Source organism: Conger conger, chromosome 9 (genome assembly GCF_963514075.1).
Source record: "Conger conger chromosome 9, fConCon1.1, whole genome shotgun sequence".
In the NCBI taxonomy this organism is placed as follows: domain Eukaryota; kingdom Metazoa; phylum Chordata; class Actinopteri; order Anguilliformes; family Congridae; genus Conger; species Conger conger.
The window spans coordinates 61,420,719-61,443,218 of NC_083768.1; the positions used below are offsets into that span (position 1 = coordinate 61,420,719).

Below are 22,500 nucleotides of genomic sequence, written 5' to 3' on the forward strand. Positions count from 1 at the left end.
ACATTGGAAGGTTGCGTCACAGCCGACTGAACGCTGACCGTTACTCAGATGCGCTCTGCTGCACTGGTGTCCTGGGGTTAGAGTTGCCTAGCGATTCTGTCGGATATTTAAATATACTCATAACTTAATTGTTTTTGGTAAGTTATGGACTGAATTAAAGTGTTTACTGTTTTGACCAAGTAGCTATACATTAGGTGTTCGTTGCCACACCAAGTACAACATGTGGTGCAATAACTGAGAGTAAAGTAGACCTGCACTTAAACGTGAATCACTGAACTGTGAGTGAGAGGAGGCCATGGATGGTGAACAGGCCGGTCTCCAGGAAGCAGTGGGGGGTACTCCCATGTCTAATAATCAAGAAAATACACACACACAGTGTAGGTGCTTTGTAAAGTTTGTCAATGTGTAGTGTGTAGTACGTAAGGCTGTAGTGGGTAGCATGCAGTATGAGTGTGTAGTATGTAAGGCTGTAGTGGGTAGCATGCAGTATGAGCGTGTAGTATGTAAGGGTGGAGTGGGTACAGTGTGGTATGTAAGTACAGTCTGTGCCTGTTCCAGCTGACATGCGTGTTCTGATGGGGGTTGGGTCCCGGGTTGGGTTTCTCGTGGCTGCAGACCTGTGTGGTGATGCTGTTTCTGGGGCCCATACGTAACTCACCCCCTGGATCTCATAGGTTCTGCCTGTAATGATGAGCTCACACACTGCTTTGGGCTGTGCAACCCAGTGTGCTGGATATAATGATACATCTGGACTGAGAGACTATAACTGAGATACTCTAACAGACTGTGACTGAGACTATAACTGAGATACTCGGCTGAGATACTCCAACAGACTGTGACTGATGGACTTTCAGGCTGCTGAGAGAGATGGAGGCATTGGTGCAGAGGCTGGAGCAGGCTGTGATTCGCCTGGAGAACATGTCCGTCAAGATGCAGGGGCCAGCTGGGGGCGTGGCCAATGGAGACATGACCAATGGAATCAGTGGTACATAGAGAACACAGAATGAGTGATCAATGCACATACACACACACACACTCTCTCACACACACGCACACATACAGGTGTGGATGACTCTCTCTCTCTCACACACACACACACACTCACACAAACTCACACTCTCTCACACACACGCACACTCACGCACACTTACACACACTCACACTCTCTCACACACACGCACACATACAGGTGTGGATGACTCTCTCACACACACACGTACACTCACGCACACTTACACACACTCACACTCTCTCACACACACGCACACATACAGGTGTGGATGACTCTCTCACACACTCTCTCACACACACGCACACATACAGGTGTGGATGACTCTCTCTCTCTCACACACACACACACACACACACACACACACTCACACAAACTCACACTCTCTCACACACACGCACACATACAGGTGTGGATGACTCTCTCTCTCTCACACACACACACACACACACACACACACTCACACAAACTCACACTCTCTCACACACACGCACACATACAGGTGTGGATGACTCTCTCTCACACACACGCACACTCACGCACACTTACACACACTCACACTCTCTCACACACACGCACACATACAGGTGTGGATGACTCTCTCTCACACACACACACACACTCACACAAACTCACACTCTCTCACACACACGCACACTCACGCACACTTACACACACTCACACTCTCTCACACACACGCACACATACAGGTGTGGATGACTCTCTCTCACACACTCACACACACACACACACACACACATACAGGTGTGGATGACTCTCTCTCACACACACTCACACACACGCACACATACAGGTGTGGATGACTCTCTCACACACACTCACACACACGCACACATACAGGTGTGGATGACTCTCTCTCTCTCACACACACACACACACACACACACACACTCACACAAACTCACACTCTCTCACACACACGCACACATACAGGTGTGGATGACTCTCTCTCTCACACACACACACACACACACTTACACACACTCACACTCTCACACACACGCACACATACAGGTGTGGATGACTCTCTCTCTCACACACACACACACACACACTTACACACACTCACACTCTCACACACACGCACACATAAAGGTGTGGATGACTCTCTCTCTCTCAGGTGTGGCTCAGTGTGTGGAGGCCTTTGACCTGCTGTTGGAGGGGCCGGTGTCAGACTACGTGAGGAGCAGCCAGGCAATCGGAGAGGATGTGGAGAAACACGTGAGTCCTGACCCAACACCTTCACTGCACAGTCCTGACCCCACACCTTCACTAGAGTCCTGACCCAACACCTTCACTAGAGTACTGACCCCACACCTTCACTAGAGTACTGACCCCACACCTTCACTAGAGTCCTGACCCCACACCTTCACTAGAGCCCTGACCCCACACCTTCACTGGAGTCCTGACCCCACACCTTCACTAGAGTCCTGACCCCACACCTTCACTAGAGTCCTGACCCCACACCTTCACTAGAGCCCTGACCCCACACCTTCACTGGAGTCCTGACCCCACACCTTCACTAGAGTCCTGACCCCACACCTTCACTAGAGTACTGACCCCACACCTTCACTAGAGTCCTGACCCCACACCTTCACTAGAGTCCTGACCCCACACCTTCACTAGAGTCCTGAGCCCACACCTTCACTAGAGTCCTGACCCAACACCTCCACTGCAGAGTCCTGACCCCCCACCTTCACTAGAGTCCTGACCCCACACCTTCACTAGAGTCCTGACCCAACACCTCCACTGCAGAGTCCTGACCCCACACCTTCACTAGAGTCCTGACCCCACACCTTCACTAGAGTCCTGACCCCACACCTTCACTAGAGCCCTGACCCCACACCTTCACTAGAGTCCTGACCCAACACCTTCACTGCAGAGTCCTGACCCCACACCTTCACTGCAGAGTCCTGACCCCACACCTTCACTAGAGTCCTGACCCAACACCTTCACTAGAGTCCTGACCCCACACCTTCACTAGAGTCCTGACCCCACACCTTCACTAGAGTCCTGACCCCACACCTTCACTAGAGTCCTGACCCCACACCTTCACTAGAGTCCTGACCCCACACCTTCACTGCAGAGTCCTGACCCAACACCTTCACTAGAGTCCTGACCCCACACCTTCACTAGAGCCCTGACCCCACACCTTCACTAGAGTACTGACCCCACACCTTCACTAGAGTCCTGACCCCACACCTTCACTGCAGAGTCCTGACCCAACACCTTCACTAGAGTCCTGACCCCACACCTTCACTAGAGTCCTGACCCCACACCTTCACTGGAGTCCTGACCCCACCCTTTCACTGCAGAGTCCTGACCCAACAGCTTCACTAGAGTACTGACCCCACACCTTCACTAGAGTCCTGACCCCACACCTTCACTAGAGTACTGACCCCACACCTTCACTAGAGTCCTGACCCCACACCTTCACTCGAGTCCTGACTCCACACCTTCACTGCACAGTCCTGACCCAACACCTTCACTAGAGCCCTGACCCCACACCTTCACTAGAGTCCTGACCCAACACCTTCACTGCAGAGTCCTGACCCCACACCTCCACTGCAGAGTCCTGACCCCACACCTTCACTAGAGTCCTGACCCCACACCTTCACTAGAGTCCTGACCCCACACCTTCACTAGAGCCCTGACCCCACACCTTCACTAGAGTCCTGACCCAACACCTTCACTGCAGAGTCCTGACCCCACACCTTCACTGCAGAGTCCTGACCCCACACCTTCACTGGAGTCCTGACCCCACCCTTTCACTGCAGAGTCCTGACCCAACAGCTTCACTAGAGTACTGACCCCACACCTTCACTAGAGTCCTGACCCCACACCTTCACTAGAGTACTGACCCCACACCTTCACTAGAGTCCTGACCCCACACCTTCACTCGAGTCCTGACCCCACACCTTCACTGCAGAGTCCTGACCCAACACCTTCACTAGAGTCCTGACCCAACACCTTCACTGCTGAGCCCTGACCCCACACCTTCACTAGAGTCCTGACCCCACACCTTCACTAGAGTCCTGACCCAACACCTTCACTAGAGTCCTGACCCAACACCTTCACTGCTGAGCCCTGACCCCACACCTTCACTAGAGCCCTGACCCCACACCTTCACTAGAGTCCTGACCCCACACCTTCACTAGAGTCCTGACCCCACACCTTCACTGCAGAGTCCTGACCCAACACCTTCACTAGAGTCCTGACCCAACACCTTCACTAGAGTCCTGACCCCACACCTTCACTAGAGTCCTGACCCCACACCTTCACTGGAGTCCTGACCCCACCCTTTCACTGCAGAGTCCTGACCCAACACCTTCACTAGAGTACTGACCCCACACCTTCACTAGAGTCCTGACCCCACACCTTCACTAGAGTACTGACCCCACACCTTCACTAGAGTCCTGACCCCACACCTTCACTCGAGTCCTGACTCCACACCTTCACTGCACAGTCCTGACCCAACACCTTCACTAGAGCCCTGACCCCACACCTTCACTGCAGAGTCCTGACCCAACACCTTCACTGCAGAGTCCTGACCCCACACCTCCACTGCAGAGTCCTGACCCCACACCTTCACTAGAGTCCTGACCCCACACCTTCACTAGAGCCCTGACCCCACACCTTCACTAGAGTCCTGACCCAACACCTTCACTGCAGAGTCCTGACCCCACCCTTTCACTGATAACACACCCTGCAATAATGATAACACACTCTGCAATAATGGTAACACACCCTGCAATAATGATAACACACCCTGCAATAATGATAACACACCCTGCAATAATGATAACACACCCTACAATAATGATAACACACCCTGCAATAATGCACATTCAGATATCAGAGTACCATTGCTTGTCCTTCGTTTCCTCATCATTTTTAAAGCTAAAAGACACTGCCATAATTTCTATTTCACTGTTTCACTTCCTGAGGAAACCACCAGGCCTATACCTATAGATACCTATCCTAGGGAGATCGAGAGAACGGGGGCAGAGAGAGAGGGCAGAGGAAGGGAGAGAAACAAGGTTTCAGAGGTTTCAGCAGAACCTGTTAGGGTTAGATTCTGAAACAGTATTGCCAGAACTGGGCACTAACATCCGAGCGAATCCCAGATACGGCAGAGGACATTCAGATTACATCTGTGCATCCGGAACACTGATTTGGCATTTAAACAGAAGAATATTAGTATACGTAATATTCTCATTCTCAGTTTTTGAAATATAACACAGTTGGCATGACCTTTAACCCCTGCAGGCAGAGATGGTGAAGACTGCTCTGAACGTCCAGAGAGACTTCATCAAGATGGCGGCCGCACACCAGCAGCCCACAGAGGTACACACACACACACACTCACCCGCACACACACACACACACCCCGCACACACACACTCACACACACACACACACACACACACCCCGCACACACACACTCACACACACACACACACACACCCCGCACACACACTCACACACACACACACACACCCCGCACACACACACTCACACACACACACACACCGCACACACACACACACACACACACACACACCCCGCACACACACACACACTCACACACACACACCCCGCACACACACACACACACACCCCGCACACACACACTCACACACACACACACACACACCCCGCACACACACACCCCGCACACACACTCACACACACACACACCCCGCACACACACACACACACACACACACACACACACACACACCCCGCACACCAGCAGTCCGCAGAGGTACACACACACACACCCCGCAAACACACACACACAAACACACACACCCCGCACACACACACACACAAACACACACACACACATACACACACAAACACACACACACCCCGCACACACACACACACACACACACACACACCCCACACACACACACACACACACACACACACCCCGCACACACACACACACACACACACACCCCGCACACACACTCACACACACACACCCCGCACACACTCACACACACACACACGCACACCCCGCACACACACACTCACACACACACACGCACACCCCGCACACACACACTCACACACACACACACACCCCGCACACCAGAAGCCTGCAGAGGTACACGCACACACACACACACACCAGCAGCCTGCACAGTACACACACTATACAGACACCCTATACACACTCGACACACACCCTACACACGCTCCACACACACACTATACAGTACACACACCCCCTACACACACTCCACACACACACTATACAGTATACACACCCCCTACACACTCCACGCACACACTATACAGTATACACACCCCCTACACACACTCTACAAACACAGTACACAGTACACACACACACACACACACACTCCACACACACTCTGCAGTATACACACCCCCTACACACTCCACGCACACACTATACAGTATACACACCCCCTACACACACTCTACAAACACAGTACACAGTACACACACACACACACACCCAGGGTGTCGGTCCGTGACAGCTGCTGTTGTGCAGTCTCTCTCTCCCATGATGCTGTGCGTCTGTCCCATGATGCTGTGCGTCTGTCCCATGATGCTGTGCGTCTGTCCCATGATGCTGTGCGTCTGTCCCATGATGCTGTGCGTCTGTCCCATGATGCTGTGCGTCTGGCAGGCAGACATGGCGGCCCTGCTGCAGCCCATCTCAGAGCAGATCCAGCAGGTGCAGCGGTTTCGGGAGCAGAACCGCGGGAGCCGGCTGTTTAACCACCTCTCCGCCGTGAGCGAGAGCATCCCGGCGCTGGGCTGGGTCACCGTGGTGAGTAGTCATGGCAACAGGTCGCCACTCCACCCCAGTGCTCGCCACTGCTGCAGAGGCTCCACAGAGGAGCCAGTCACACATTACACCCCTTTAGGGGCATGATCAGTGTACTCAATCGCCTCATTTGTGAAGGCACGTGAGCGCTCAGTGTCTAGTCTTGTTTCAGTAGAGCAGTGTGCTGGGGTACAGGGTCAGTAGAGCAGTGTACTGGGGTACAGGGTCAGTAGAGCAGTGTACTGGGGTACAGGGTCAGTAGAGCAGTGTGCTGGGGTACAGGGTCAGTAGAGCAGTGTGCTGGGGTACAGGGTCAGTAGAACAGTGTGCTGGGGTACAGGGTCAGTAGAGCAGTGTGCTGGGGTACAGGGTCAGTAGAGCAGTGTGCTGGGGTACAGGGTCAGTAGAGCAGTGTGCTGGGGTACAGGGTCAGTAGAGCAGTGTGCTGGGGTACAGGGTCAGTAGAACAGTGTGCTGGGGTACAGGGTCAGTGTCAGTAGAGCAGTGTGCTGGGGTACAGGGTCAGTAGAGCAGTGTGCTGGGGTACAGGGTCAGTAGAACAGTGTGCTGGTGTACAGGGTCAGTAGAACAGTGTGCTGGGGTACAGGGTCAGGGTCAGTAGAGCAGTGTGCTGGGGTACAGGGTCAGTAGAGCAGTGTGCTGGGGTACAGGGTCAGTAGAACAGTGTGCTGGGGTACAGGGTCAGTGTCAGTAGAGCAGTGTGCTGGGGTACAGCGTCAGTAGAGCAGTGTGCTGGGGTACAGGGTCAGTAGAACAGTGTGCTGGTGTACAGGGTCAGTAGAACAGTGTGCTGGGGTACAGGGTCAGTGTCAGTAGAACAGTGTGCTGGGGTACAGGGTCAGTAGAACAGTGTGCTGGGGTACAGGGTCAGTAGAACAGTGTGCTGGGGTACAGGGTCAGTAGAGCAGTGTGCTGGGGTACAGGGTCAGTAGAACAGTGTGCTGGGGTACAGGGTCAGTAGAACAGTGTGCTGGGGTACAGGGTCAGTAGAGCAGTGTGCTGGGGTACAGGGTCAGTGTCAGTAGAGCAGTGTGCTGGGGTACAGGGTCAGTAGAACAGTGTGCTGGGGTACAGGGTCAGTAGAACAGTGTGCTGGGGTACAGGGTCAGTAGAGCAGTGTGCTGGGGTACAGGGTCAGTAGAGCAGTGTGCTGGGGTACAGGGTCAGTAGAACAGTGTGCTGGGGTACAGGGTCAGTAGAGCAGTGTGCTGGGGTACAGGGTCAGTAGAGCAGTGTGCTGGGGTACAGGGTCAGTAGAACAGTGTGCTGGGGTACAGGGTCAGTAGAGCAGTGTGCTGGGGTACAGGGTCAGTAGAGCAGTGTACTGGGGTACAGGGTCAGTAGAGCAGTGTGCTGGGGTACAGGGTCAGTGTCAGTAGAACAGTGTGCTGGGGTACAGTGTCAGTAGAGCAGTGTGCTGGGGTACAGGGTCAGTAGAGTAGTGTGCTGGGGTACAGGGTCAGTAGAACAGTTTGCTGGGGTACAGGGTCAGTAGAGCAGTGTGCTGGGGTACAGGGTCAGTAGAGCAGTGTGCTGGGGTACAGGGTCAGTAGAACAGTGTGCTGGGGTACAGGTCAGTAGAGCAGTATGCTGGGGTACAGGGTCAGTAGAACAGTGTGCTGGGATACAGGGTCAGTGTCAGTAGAGCAGTGTGCTGGGGTACAGGGTCAGTAGAGCAGTGTGCTGGGGTACAGGGTCAGTAGAACAGTGTGCTGGGGTACAGAGTCAGTAGAACAGTGTGCTGGGGTACAGGGTCAGTGTCAGTAGAACAGTGTGCTGGGGTACAGGGTCAGTAGAACAGTGTGCTGGGGTACAGGGTCAGTAGAACAGTGTGCTGGGGTACAGGGTCAGTAGAACAGTGTGCTGGGGTACAGGGTCAGTAGAGCAGTGTGCTGGGGTACAGGGTCAGTAGAGCAGTGTGCTGGGGTACAGGGTCAGTAGAACAGTGTGCTGGGGTACAGGGTCAGTAGAGCAGTGTGCTGGGGTACAGGGTCAGTAGAGCAGTGTGCTGGGGTACAGGGTCAGTAGAACAGTGTGCTGGGGTACAGGGTCAGTAGAACAGTGTGCTGGTGTACAGGGTCAGTAGAACAGTGTGCTGGGGTACAGGGTCAGTGTCAGTAGAACAGTGTGCTGGGGTACAGGGTCAGTAGAACAGTGTGCTGGGGTACAGGGTCAGTAGAACAGTGTGCTGGGGTACAGGGTCAGTAGAGCAGTGTGCTGGGGTACAGGGTCAGTAGAACAGTGTGCTGGGGTACAGGGTCAGTAGAACAGTGTGCTGGGGTACAGGGTCAGTAGAGCAGTGTGCTGGGGTACAGGGTCAGTGTCAGTAGAGCAGTGTGCTGGGGTACAGGGTCAGTAGAACAGTGTGCTGGGGTACAGGGTCAGTAGAACAGTGTGCTGGGGTACAGGGTCAGTAGAGCAGTGTGCTGGGGTACAGGGTCAGTAGAGCAGTGTGCTGGGGTACAGGGTCAGTAGAACAGTGTGCTGGGGTACAGGGTCAGTAGAGCAGTGTGCTGGGGTACAGGGTCAGTAGAGCAGTGTGCTGGGGTACAGGGTCAGTAGAACAGTGTGCTGGGGTACAGGGTCAGTAGAGCAGTGTGCTGGGGTACAGGGTCAGTAGAGCAGTGTACTGGGGTACAGGGTCAGTAGAGCAGTGTGCTGGGGTACAGGGTCAGTGTCAGTAGAACAGTGTGCTGGGGTACAGTGTCAGTAGAGCAGTGTGCTGGGGTACAGGGTCAGTAGAGTAGTGTGCTGGGGTACAGGGTCAGTAGAACAGTTTGCTGGGGTACAGGGTCAGTAGAGCAGTGTGCTGGGGTACAGGGTCAGTAGAGCAGTGTGCTGGGGTACAGGGTCAGTAGAACAGTGTGCTGGGGTACAGGTCAGTAGAGCAGTATGCTGGGGTACAGGGTCAGTAGAACAGTGTGCTGGGATACAGGGTCAGTGTCAGTAGAGCAGTGTGCTGGGGTACAGGGTCAGTAGAGCAGTGTGCTGGGGTACAGGGTCAGTAGAACAGTGTGCTGGGGTACAGAGTCAGTAGAACAGTGTGCTGGGGTACAGGGTCAGTGTCAGTAGAACAGTGTGCTGGGGTACAGGGTCAGTAGAACAGTGTGCTGGGGTACAGGGTCAGTAGAACAGTGTGCTGGGGTACAGGGTCAGTAGAACAGTGTGCTGGGGTACAGGGTCAGTAGAGCAGTGTGCTGGGGTACAGGGTCAGTAGAGCAGTGTGCTGGGGTACAGGGTCAGTAGAACAGTGTGCTGGGGTACAGGGTCAGTAGAGCAGTGTGCTGGGGTACAGGGTCAGTAGAGCAGTGTGCTGGGGTACAGGGTCAGTAGAACAGTGTGCTGGGGTACAGGGTCAGTAGAACAGTGTGCTGGGGTACAGGGTCAGTAGAGCAGTGTGCTGGGGTACAGGGTCAGTAGAGCAGTGTACTGGGGTACAGGGTCAGTAGAGCAGTGTGCTGGGGTACAGGGTCAGTGTCAGTAGAACAGTGTGCTGGGGTACAGTGTCAGTAGAGCAGTGTGCTGGGGTACAGGGTCAGTAGAGTAGTGTGCTGGGGTACAGGGTCAGTAGAACAGTTTGCTGGGGTACAGGGTCAGTAGAGCAGTGTGCTGGGGTACAGGGTCAGTAGAGCAGTGTGCTGGGGTACAGGGTCAGTAGAACAGTGTGCTGGGGTACAGGGTCAGTGTCAGTAGAGCAGTGTGCTGGGGTACAGGGTCAGTAGAGCAGTGTGCTGGGGTACAGGGTCAGTAGAGCAGTGTGCTGGGGTACAGGGTCAGTAGAACAGTGTGCTGGGGTACAGGTCAGTAGAGCAGTATGCTGGGGTACAGGTTCAGTAGAACAGTGTGCTGGGGTACAGGGTCAGTGTCAGTAGAGCAGTGTGCTGGGGTACAGGGTCAGTAGAGCAGTGTGCTGGGGTACAGGGTCAGTAGAACAGTGTGCTGGGGTACAGAGTCAGTAGAACAGTGTGCTGGGGTACAGGGTCAGTGTCAGTAGAACAGTGTGCTGGGGTACAGGGTCAGTAGAACAGTGTGCTGGGGTACAGGGTCAGTAGAACAGTGTGCTGGGGTACAGGGTCAGTAGAGCAGTGTGCTGGGGTACCGGGTCAGTAGAGCAGTGTGCTGGGGTACAGGGTCAGTAAAACAGTGTGCTGGGGTACAGGGTCAGTAGAACAGTGTGCTGGGGTACAGGGTCAGTAGAGCAGTGTGCTGGGGTACAGGGTCAGTGTCAGTAGAGCAGTGTGCTGGGGTACAGGGTCAGTAGAACAGTGTGCTGGGGTACAGGGTCAGTAGAACAGTGTGCTGGGGTACAGGGTCAGTAGAACAGTGTGCTGGGGTACAGGGTCAGTAGAGCAGTGTGCTGGGGTACAGGGTCAGTAGAGCAGTGTGCTGGGGTACAGGGTCAGTAGAGCAGTGTGCTGGGGTACAGGGTCAGTAGAGCAGTGTGCTGGGGTACAGGGTCAGTAGAGCAGTGTGCTGGGGTACAGGGTCAGTAGAGCAGTGTGCTGGGGTACAGGGTCAGTAGAACCGTGTGCTGGGGTACAGGGTCAGTAGAGCAGTGTGCTGGGGTACAGGGTCAGTAGAGCAGTGTGCTGGGGTACAGGGTCAGTAGAGCAGTGTGCTGGGGTACAGGGTCAGTGTCAGTAGAACAGTGTGCTGGGGTACAGGGTCAGTAGAACAGTGTGCTGGGGTACAGGGTCAGTAGAACAGTGTGCTGGGGTACAGGGTCAGTAGAACAGTGTGCTGGGGTACAGAGTCAGTGTCAGTAGAACAGTGTGCTGGGGTACAGGGTCAGTAGAGCAGTGTGCTGGGGTACAGGGTCAGTGTCAGTAGAACAGTGTGCTCGGGTACAGGGTCAGTAGAGCAGTGTGCTGGGGTACAGGGTCAGTAGAGCAGTGTGCTGGGGTACAGGGTCAGTAGGGCAGTGTGCTGGGGTACAGGGTCAGTAGAGCAGTGTGCTGGGGTACAGGGTCAGTAGGGCAGTGTGCTGGGGTACAGGGTCAGTAGAACAGTGTGCTGGGGTACAGGGTCAGTAGAGCAGTGTGCTGGGGTACAGGGTCAGTAGAGCAGTGTGCTGGGGTACAGGGTCAGTAGAACAGTGTGCTGGGGTACAGGGTCAGTAGAGCAGTGTGCTGGGGTACAGGGTCAGTAGAGCAGTGTCCTGGGGTACAGGGTCAGTAGAGCAGTGTGCTGGGGTACAGGGTCAGTAGAGCAGTGTGCTGGGGTACAGGGTCAGTAGAGCAGTGTGCTGGGGTACAGGGTCAGTGTCAGTAGAACAGTGTGCTGGGGTACAGGGTCAGTAGAGCAGTGTGCTGGGGTACAGGGTCAGTGTCAGTAGAACAGTGTGCTGGGGTACAGGGTCAGTAGAGCAGTGTGCTGGGGTACAGGGTCAGTAGAGCAGTGTGCTGGGGTACAGGGTCAGTAGAGCATGTGCTGGGGTACAGGGTCAGTAGAACAGTGTGCTGGGGTACAGGGTCAGTAGAACAGTGTGCTGGGGTACAGGGTCAGTAGAACAGTGTGCTGGGGTACAGGGTTAGTAGAGCAGTGTGCTGGGGTACAGGGTCAGTAGAGCAGTATGCTGGGGTACAGGGTCAGTAGAACAGTGTGCTGGGGTACAGGGTCAGTGTCAGTAGAACAGTGTGCTGGGGTACAGGGTCAGTAGAGCAGTGTGCTGGGGTACAGGGTCAGTAGAACAGTGTGCTGGGGTACAGAGTCAGTAGAACAGTGTGCTGGGGTACAGGGTCAGTGTCAGTAGAACAGTGTGCTGGGGTACAGGGTCAGTAGAACAGTGTGCTGGGGTACAGGGTCAGTAGAACAGTGTGCTGGGGTACAGGGTCAGTAGAGCAGTGTGCTGGGGTACAGGGTCAGTAGAACAGTGTGCTGGGGTACAGGGTCAGTAGAGCAGTGTGCTGGGGTACAGGGTCAGTAGAGCAGTGTCCTGGGGTACAGGGTCAGTAGAGCAGTGTGCTGGGGTACAGGGTCAGTAGAACAGTGTGCTGGGGTACAGGGTCAGTGTCAGTAGAACAGTGTGCTGGGGTACAGGGTCAGTAGAGCAGTGTGCTAGGGTACAGGGTCAGTGTCAGTAGAACAGTGTGCTGGGGTACAGGGTCAGTAGAGCAGTGTGCTGGGGTACAGGGTCAGTAGGGCAGTGTGCTGGGGTACAGGGTCAGTAGAGCAGTGTGCTGGGGTACAGGGTCAGTAGGGCAGTGTGCTGGGGTACAGGGTCAGTAGAACAGTGTGCTGGGGTACAGGGTCAGTAGAGCAGTGTGCTGGGGTACAGGGTCAGTAGAGCAGTGTGCTGGGGTACAGGGTCAGTAGAGCAGTGTGCTGGGGTACAGGGTCAGTAGAGCAGTGTCCTGGGGTACAGGGTCAGTAGAGCAGTGTGCTGGGGTACAGGGTCAGTAGAACAGTGTGCTGGGGTACAGGGTCAGTAGAGCAGTGTGCTGGGGTACAGGGTCAGTAGAGCAGTGTACTGGGGTACAGGGTCAGTAGAGCAGTGTGCTGGGGTACAGGGTCAGTGTCAGTAGAACATTGTGCTGGGGTACAGGGTCAGTAGAGCAGTGTGCTGGGGTACAGGGTCAGTAGAGCAGTGTGCTGGGGTACAGGGTCAGTAGAGCAGTGTGCTGGGGTACAGGGTCAGTAGAGCAGTGTGCTGGGGTACAGGGTCAGTAGAGCAGTGTGCTGGGGTACAGGGTCAGTAGAGCAGTGTCCTGGGGTACAGGGTCAGTAGAGCAGTGTGCTGGGGTACAGGGTCAGTAGAGCAGTGTGCTGGGGTACAGGGTCAGTAGAGCAGTGTGCTGGGGTACAGGGTCAGTAGAACAGTGTGCTGGGGTACAGGGTCAGTAGAGCAGTGTGCTGGGGTACAGGGTCAGTAGAACAGTGTGCTGGGGTACAGGGTCAGTAGAGCAGTGTGCTGGGGTACAGGGTCAGTAGAGCAGTGTGCTGGGGTACAGTGTCAGTAGAGCAGTGTGCTGGGGTACAGGGTCAGTAGAGCAGTGTGCTGGGGTACAGGGTCAGTAGAGCAGTGTGCTGGGGTACAGGGTCAGTAAGGCAGTGTGCTGGGGTACAGGGTCAGTAGAGCAGTGTGCTGGGGTACAGGGTCAGTAGAGCAGTGTGCTGGGGTACAGGGTCAGTAGAACAGTGTGCTGGGGTACAGGGTCAGTAGAGGAGTGTGCTGGGGTACAGGGTCAGTAGAGCAGTGTCCTGGGGTACAGGGTCAGTAGAGGAGTGTGCTGGGGTACAGGGTCAGTAGAGCAGTGTCCTGGGGTACAGGGTCAGTAGAGCAGTGTGCTGGGGTACAGGGTCAGTAGAGCAGTGTGCTGGGGTACAGGGTCAGTAGAGCAGTGTCCTGGGTTACAGGGTCAGTAGAGCAGTGTGCTGGGGTACAGGGTCAGTAGAGCAGTGTGCTGGGGTACAGGGTCAGTAGAGCAGTGTGCTGGGGTACAGGGTCAGTAGAACAGTGTGCTGGGGTACAGGGTCAGTAGAACAGTGTGCTGGGGTACAGGGTCAGTAGAGCAGTGTGCTGGGGTACAGGGTCAGTAGAACAGTGTGCTGGGGTACAGGGTCAGTAGAGCAGTGTGCTGGGGTACAGGGTCAGTAGAGCAGTGTGCTGGGGTACAGTGTCAGTAGAGCAGTGTGCTGGGGTACAGGGTCAGTAGAGCAGTGTGCTGGGGTACAGGGTCAGTAGAGCAGTGTGCTGGGGTACAGGGTCAGTAAGGCAGTGTGCTGGGGTACAGGGTCAGTAGAGCAGTGTGCTGGGGTACAGGGTCAGTAGAGCAGTGTGCTGGGGTACAGGGTCAGTAGAACAGTGTGCTGGGGTACAGGGTCAGTAGAGGAGTGTGCTGGGGTACAGGGTCAGTAGAGCAGTGTCCTGGGGTACAGGGTCAGTAGAGCAGTGTGCTGGGGTACAGGGTCAGTAGAGCAGTGTGCTGGGGTACAGGGTCAGTAGAGCAGTGTGCTGGGGTACAGGGTCAGTAGAGCAGTGTCCTGGGGTACAGGGTCAGTAGAGCAGTGTGCTGGGGTACAGGGTCAGTAGAGCAGTGTGCTGGGGTACAGGGTCAGTAGAGCAGTGTGCTGGGGTACAGGGTCAGTAGAACAGTGTGCTGGGGTACAGGGTCAGTAGAACAGTGTGCTGGGGTACAGGGTCAGTAGAGCAGTGTGCTGGGGTACAGGGTCAGTTGAACAGTGTGCTGGGGTACAGGGTCAGTAGAGCAGTGTGCTGGGGTACAGGGTCAGTAGAGCAGTGTGCTGGGGTACAGGGTCAGTAGAGCAGTGTGCTGGGGTACAGGGTCAGTAGAGCAGTGTGCTGGGGTACAGGGTCAGTAGAGCAGTGTGCTGGGGTACAGGGTCAGTAGAGCAGTGTGCTGGGGTACAGGGTCAGTAGAACAGTGTGCTGGGGTACAGGGTCAGTAGAGCAGTGTACTGGGGTACAGGGTCAGTAGAGCAGTGTGCTGGGGTACAGGGTCAGTAGAACAGTGTGCTGGGGTACAGGGTCAGTAGAGCAGTGTACTGGGGTACAGGGTCAGTAGAGCAGTGTGCTGGGGTACAGGGTCAGTGTCAGTAGAGCAGTGTGCTGGGGTACAGGGTCAGTGTCAGTAGAACAGTGTGCTGGGGTACAGGGTCAGTAGAGCAGTGTACTGGGGTACAGGGTCAGTAGAACAGTGTGCTGGGGTACAGGGTCAGTGTCAGTAGAGCAGTGTGCTGGGGTACAGGGTCAGTAGAACAGTGTGCTGGGGTACAGGGTCAGTAGAACAGTGTGCTGGGGTACAGGGTCAGTAGAGCAGTGTGCTGGGGTACAGGGTCAGTAGAGCAGTGTGCTGGGGTCCAGGGTCAGTAGAGCAGTGTGCTGGGGTACAGGGTCAGTAGAGCAGTGTGCTGGGGTACAGGGTCAGTAGAGCAGTGTGCTGGGGTACAGGGTCAGTAGGGCAGTGTGCTGGGGTACAGGGTCAGTAGAACAGTGTGCTGGGGTACAGGGTCAGTAGAGCAGTGTGCTGGGGTACAGGGTCAGTAGAGCAGTGTGCTGGGGTACAGGGTCAGTAGAACAGTGTACTGGGGTACAGGGTCAGTAGAGCAGTGTGCTGGGGTATAGGGTCAGTAGAACAGTGTGCTGGGGTACAGGGTCAGTGTCAGTAGAACAGTGTGCTGGGGTACAGGGTCAGTAGAGCAGTGTGCTGGGGTACAGGGTCAGTAGAACAGTGTGCTGGGGTACAGGGTCAGTAGAGCAGTGTACTGGGGTACAGGGTCAGTAGAGCAGTGTGCTGGGGTACAGGGTCAGTGTCAGTAGAGCAGTGTGCTGGGGTACAGGGTCAGTGTCAGTAGAACAGTGTGCTGGGGTACAGGGTCAGTAGAGCAGTGTGCTGGGGTACAGGGTCAGTAGAACAGTGTGCTGGGGTACAGGGTCAGTAGAGCAGTGTACTGGGGTACAGGGTCAGTAGAGCAGTGTGCTGGGGTACAGGGTCAGTGTCAGTAGAGCAGTGTGCTGGGGTACAGGGTCAGTGTCAGTAGAGCAGTGTGCTGGGGTACAGGGTCAGTAGAGCAGTGTGCTGGGGTACAGGGTCAGTAGAACAGTGTGCTGGGGTACAGGGTCAGTAGAGCAGTGTGCTGGGGTACAGGGTCAGTAGAGCAGTGTACTGGGGTACAGGGTCAGTAGAACAGTGTGCTGGGGTACAGGGTCAGTGTCAGTAGAACAGTGTGCTGGGGTACAGGGTCAGTGTCAGTAGAGCAGTGTGCTGGGGTACAGGGTCAGTAGAACAGTGTGCTGGGGTACAGGGTCAGTAGAACAGTGTGCTGGGGTACAGGGTCAGTAGAGCAGTGTGCTGGGGTACAGGGTCAGTAGAACAGTGTGCTGGGGTACAGGGTCAGTAGAACAGTGTGCTGGGGTACAGGGTCAGTGTCAGTAGAGCAGTGTGCTGGGGTACAGGGTCAGTGTCAGTAGAGCAGTGTGCTGGGGTACAGGGTCAGTAGAGCAGTGTGCTGGGGTACAGGGTCAGTGTCAGTAGAGCAATGTGCTGGGGTACAGGGTCAGTAGAGCAGTGTGCTGGGGTACAGGGTCAGTGTCAGTAGAACAGTGTGCTGGGGTACAGGGTCAGTCGAGCAGTGTACTGGGGTACAGGGTCAGTAGAGCAGTGTGCTGGGGTACAGGGTCAGTAGAACAGTGTGCTGGGGTACAGGGTCAGTAGAGCAGTGTGCTGGGGTACAGGGTCAGTAGAACAGTGTGCTGGGGTACAGGGTCAGTAGAGCAGTGTGCTGGGGTACAGGGTCAGTGTCAGTAGAACAGTGTGCTGGGGTACAGGGTCAGTAGAGCAGTGTACTGGGGTACAGGGTCAGTAGAGCAGTGTGCTGGGGTACAGGGTCAGTAGAACAGTGTGCTGGGGTACAGGGTCAGTAGAGCAGTGTGCTGGGGTACAGGGTCAGTAGAACAGTGTGCTGGGGTACAGGTTCAGTAGAGCAGTGTGCTGGGTAACAGGATCAGTACAGTACTGTGTCTGTAGGCTGTGCTCTTACTGCTCTGTAGATATGCATACATGAGTGTGAATGTGGCATTGTGCAACTGTGGTATTGTTATAGCTTAATCTTGCTCATTATTGTGTTACTGTGTAATTGCCTTATTGCGTCATTGTGTTGTTCATTATTGTGTAAATGTCATGTTGTCCCTCTCGCAGTGCATGAAGCCAGGCCCTTATGTGAAAGAGATGAATGATGCTGCCATGTTCTACACAAACCGCGTCCTGAAGGACTACAAGGACACGTGAGTACTGCTGCTGTCCCCATGGTTACAGGAGCTGGGTATGGTGGGGCATCCCCATGGTTACAGGAGCTGGGTATGGTGGGGCTCCAACATGGCAGCGCTGCGGTGGCAGGTGAAGGAGGCACGTGTCTTTGTGTATATCTCTCCACTGCAGGGATAAGCAGCATGTGGACTGGGTTCGCACCTACCTCAACATCTGGACACAAGTGCAGGCCTACATAAAGCAGCACCACACCACCGGACTCACCTGGAGCCAAACTGTGAGCCTGAGTACTGAACACCAACACTGAACACGGCCTGCTCCTGAACACTGAACACCAACATGGCCTGCTCGTCAACACTGAACAGAAACACTGAACACGGCCTGCTCCTGAACACTGAACACCAACACGGAACACTGCCTGCTCCTAAACACTGAAAACAAACACGGCCTGCTTCTGAACACTGAACACCAACACTGAACACAGCCTGCTCCTGAACACTGAACACAAACACTGAACACGGCCTGCTCCTGAACACTGAACACCAACACTGAACACAGCCTGCTCCTGAACACTGAATACCAACATTGAACACCAACACTGAACACGGCCTGCTCCTGAACACTAAACACCAACATGGAACACTGCCTGCTCCTAGACACTGAACACAAACACTGAACACGGCCTGCTCCTGAACACTGAACACAAACACTGAACACGGCCTGCTCCTGAACACTGAACACAAACACTGAACACGGCCTGCTCCTGAACACTGAACACCAACATGGCCTGCTCGTCAACACTGAACACAAACACTGAACACGGCCTGTTCCTGAACACTGAACACCAACACTGAACATGGTCTGCTCGTCAACACTGAACACCAACACGGAACACTGCCTGCTCCTAGACACTGAACACCAACACTGAACCCGGCCTGCTCCTGAACACTTAACACCAACACGGAACACTGACTGCTCCTAAACACTGAAAACAAACATGACCTGCTCCTGAACACTGAACACCAACACTGAAAATGGCGTGCTCCTGAACACTGAACACCAACACTGCCTGCTCCTGAAGACTGAACACCAACACTGAACATGGCGTGCTCCTGAACACTTAACACCAACACGGAACAGTGCCTGCTCCTGAACACTGAACACCAACATGGCCTGCTCGTCAACACTGAACACAAACACTGAACATGGCCTGCTCCTGAACACTGAAAACAAACACTGAACATGGCCTGCTCCTGAACACTGAAAACAAACACTGAACACGGCCTGCTCCTGAACACTGAACACCAACATGGCCTGCTCGTCAACACTTAACACCAACACTGAACATGGCCTGCTCCTGAACACTTAACACCAACACTGAACATGGCCTGCTCCTGAACACTGAACACCAACACTGAACATGGCCTGCTCCTGAACACTGAACATCAACACTGAACATGGCCTGCTCCTGAACACTGAACACCAACACTGAACATGGCCTGCTCCTGAACACTGAACACCAACACTGAACATGGCCTGCTCCTGAACACTGAACACCAATACTGAACATGGCCTGCTCCTGAACACTGAACACCAACACTGAACACGGCCTGCTCCTTTCTCAGTGACCCAGACTGGACCTGTATCTTTCTGACATTTACAACATAGCAGCTCAGGTTTGAACACCAGTTCAAATAATTTACAATAATACATTTGAAGTTCCGTGGTTAGGGTTAGGGTTAGTTTGTATCTGAATAAAGGTGCTAAATTAGGACATACTGCACCATATGATATAATACTCCACCCTAACCCTAACCATAAGCCTGAATGCTAGAGAAACAAGCATCATGTGCAAGTGTTAAGGTGGCACACTCTGCTGGACAGAGAGAGTACTGCACTTTCATTTTAATTGATCCTTCTTCCACAGGGCCCGAAGGCCCCCTCCACCCTGCCTGACCCTGCCTCCACAGGCTCCGCCCACCACATCCCTCCCATGGCCCCGCCCCCTCCACCCCCCCCTCCTCCTCCCAGCGCAGATCAGCCCAAACCCGACAGCAACGCCCTGCACTCGGCTCTGTTCACCCAGCTCAACCAGGGAGAGGACATCACTAAAGGTGAGCCTAGGAGAGAGTGTGTGTGTGAGTGTGCATGTGTGTGTGTGTGTGTGTGTGTGTGTGTGTGTGTGAATGTGTGTGAGTGTGTGTGTGTGTGAATGTGTGTGAGTGTGTGTGTGTGTGTGTGCATGTTTGTGAATATGTGTGTGTGCGTGTGTGTGTGTGAATGTGTGAATGTGTTTGTTTGTGTGTGTGTTTGCATGTGTGTGAGTGTGTGTGTGTGTGTGAATGTGTGTGAGTGTGTGTGTGTGTGTGCATGTTTGTGAATATGTGTGTGCGTGTGTGTGTGAATGTGTGAATGTGTTTGTTTGTGTGTGTGTTTGCATGTGTGTGAGTGTGTGTGCGTGTGCATGTGTGTGTGTGTGTGTGTGAATGTGTGTGTGTGTGTGAGTGTGTGTGTGAATGTGTTTGTGTGTGTGTTTGTGTGTGTGAGAGTGTGTGTGTGTGTGTGTGAATGTGTGTGTGTGTGTTTGCATGTGTGCGAATGTGTGTGCGTGTGAGTGTGCATGTGCATGTGTGTGTGTGTGTGAGTGTGTGAATGTGTTTGTGTGTGTGTGTGAGTGTGTGTGTGTGTGTGAGAGTGTGTGTGTGTGAATGTGAGTGAGTGCGTGTGTGTGTGTGTGTGTGAATGTGTGAATGTGTTTGTGTGTGTGTTTGCATGTGTGCGAATGTGTGTGCGTGTGAGTGTGCATGTGTGTGTGTGTGTGAGTGTGTGAATGTGTTTGTGTGTGTGTGTGTGTGAGTGTGTGTGTGTGAGAGTGTGTGTGTGTGAATGTGTGTGAGTGTGTGTGTGCGTGTGTGTGTGAATGTGTGTGAGTGTGTGTGAGTGTGTGTGTGAGTGTGAATGTGTGTGTGTGTGTGTGTGTGTGAATGTGTGTGTGTGAGTGTGAGTGTGTGTGTGTGTGTGAATGTGTGTGAGTGTGTGTGTGTGTGAGTGTGTGTGTGTGTGTGTGTGTGTGTGTGTGTGAGTGTGAGTGTGTGTGTGTGTGTGTGTGTGTGTGTGTGTGTGAGTGTGAGTGTGTGTGTGTGTGTGTGTGTGTGTGAATGTGTGTGTGTGTGTGTGTGTGTGTGTGTGTGAATGTGTGTGTGTGTGTGTGTAATGGTGTTTCTGGCCTCAGGTCTGAAGCACGTCTCTGATGCTCTGAAGACCCATAAGAACCCAGGCCTGCGCTCACAGGGTGGGGCAAGCACTCCCTCCGCCCCCACGAAGAGCCCCACCCCCCAGCCCCTCACCCCCCACAGCCACACACCCCTGCTGGAGCTTGAGGGGAAGAAGTGGCGGGTGGTACGTCAAACTCGTTTACTCTCTGTATCCCTCTATCCCTCTCTCCCCCACTGCCTCTCTCCATCTCCCACCTCTCTCTTCCTCCCTCCCTCTCCCTCTCCCCCCCTCTCTCCTCCCTCTCTCCCTCCCTCCCTCTCCCCGCTGTAATGGGGATCTGTCTCTGCAGGAACATCAGACCCGAGCCCCGGACCTGCTCATCTCCGACACCGAGCTCCGACAGGTGGCCTACGTCTTCAGCTGCTCCAACTCCACCCTGCAGATTAAAGGCAAACTCAACTCCATCATCCTGGGTGAGAAGGCCCTCCAGGCCAGCAGGGGGTGCTGTCACTGGAGATAAATCATCTGTACAAACATTGTTTATCCACCTGGCCTCTGCCCTTTCACAGATAACTGCAAGAAAATGGGCGTGGTGTTCGACAGCGTGGTCGGCATTGTGGAGATTATCAACTGCAAAGATATTAAACTCCAGGTAACCCTGTCCCACAGAGCTACAGGTAAACCTGTCCCACATAGCTACAGGTAAACCTATCCCACAGAGCTACAGGTAACCCTGTCCCACATAGCTACAGGTAACCCTGTCCCACAGAGCTACAGGTAAACCTGTCCCACATAGAGCTACAGGTAAACCTGTCCCACGGAGCTACAGGTAAACCTGTCCCACAGAGCTACAGGTAACCCTGTCCCACAGAGCTACAGGTAAACCTGTCCCACATAGCTACAGGTAAACCTATCCCACAGAGCTACAGGTAACCCTGTCCCACATAGCTACAGGTAACCCTGTCCCACAGAGCTACAGGTAAACCTGTCCCACATAGAGCTACAGGTAAACCTGTCCCACAGAGCTACAGGTAAACCTGTCCCACATAGAGCTACAGGTAAACCTGTCCCACAGAGCTACAGGTAAACCTGTCCCACAGAGCTACAGGTAACCCTGTCCCACAGAGCTACAGGTAAACCTGTCCCACAGAGCTACAGGTAACCCTGTCCCACAGAGCTACAGGTAAACCTGTCCCACATAGAGCTACAGGTAAACCTGTCCCACGGAGCTACAGGTAAACCTGTCCCACAGAGCTACAGGTAACCCTGTCCCACAGAGCTACAGGTAAACCTGTCCCACAGAGCTACAGGTAACCCTGTCCCACAGAGCTACAGGTAAACCTGTCCCACAGAGCTACAGGTAAACCTGTCCCACACATAGCTACAGGTAACCCTGTCCCACAAAGCTACAGGTAAACCTGTCCCACAGAGCTACAGGTAACCCTGTCCCACAGAGCTACAGGTAACCCTGTCCCACATAGCTACAGGTAAACCTGTCCCACAGAGCTACAGGTAAACCTGTCCCACAGAGCTACAGGTAAACCTGTCCCACATAGCTACAGGTAAACCTGTCCCACAGAGCTACAGGTAACCCTGTCCCACACATAGCTACAGGTAACCCTGTCCCACAGAGCTACAGGTAAACCTGTCCCACATAGCTACAGGTAAACCTGTCCCACAGAGCTACAGGTAAC

The 22,500-nt window shown here is 54.2% G+C and overlaps 1 protein-coding gene across 1 annotated transcript in view; it reads left to right on the forward strand.

The window, feature by feature from the left end:
• The window catches only part of cap2 (cyclase associated actin cytoskeleton regulatory protein 2), a 28,088-nt gene that overhangs the window by 692 nt on the left and 4,896 nt on the right, over window positions 1-22,500 (forward strand). Inside the window, exons 2-11 of the mRNA XM_061254106.1 lie at window positions 855-985; window positions 2,151-2,251; window positions 5,300-5,377; window positions 6,702-6,845; window positions 17,522-17,607; window positions 17,762-17,867; window positions 19,518-19,704; window positions 20,823-20,989; window positions 21,156-21,279; window positions 21,376-21,458. Of these exons, the coding sequence (XP_061110090.1) occupies window positions 868-985; window positions 2,151-2,251; window positions 5,300-5,377; window positions 6,702-6,845; window positions 17,522-17,607; window positions 17,762-17,867; window positions 19,518-19,704; window positions 20,823-20,989; window positions 21,156-21,279; window positions 21,376-21,458 (1,194 nt within the window). The 5' untranslated portion in view covers window positions 855-867. The remainder of the gene's footprint in view (window positions 1-854; window positions 986-2,150; window positions 2,252-5,299; window positions 5,378-6,701; window positions 6,846-17,521; window positions 17,608-17,761; window positions 17,868-19,517; window positions 19,705-20,822; window positions 20,990-21,155; window positions 21,280-21,375; window positions 21,459-22,500) is intronic.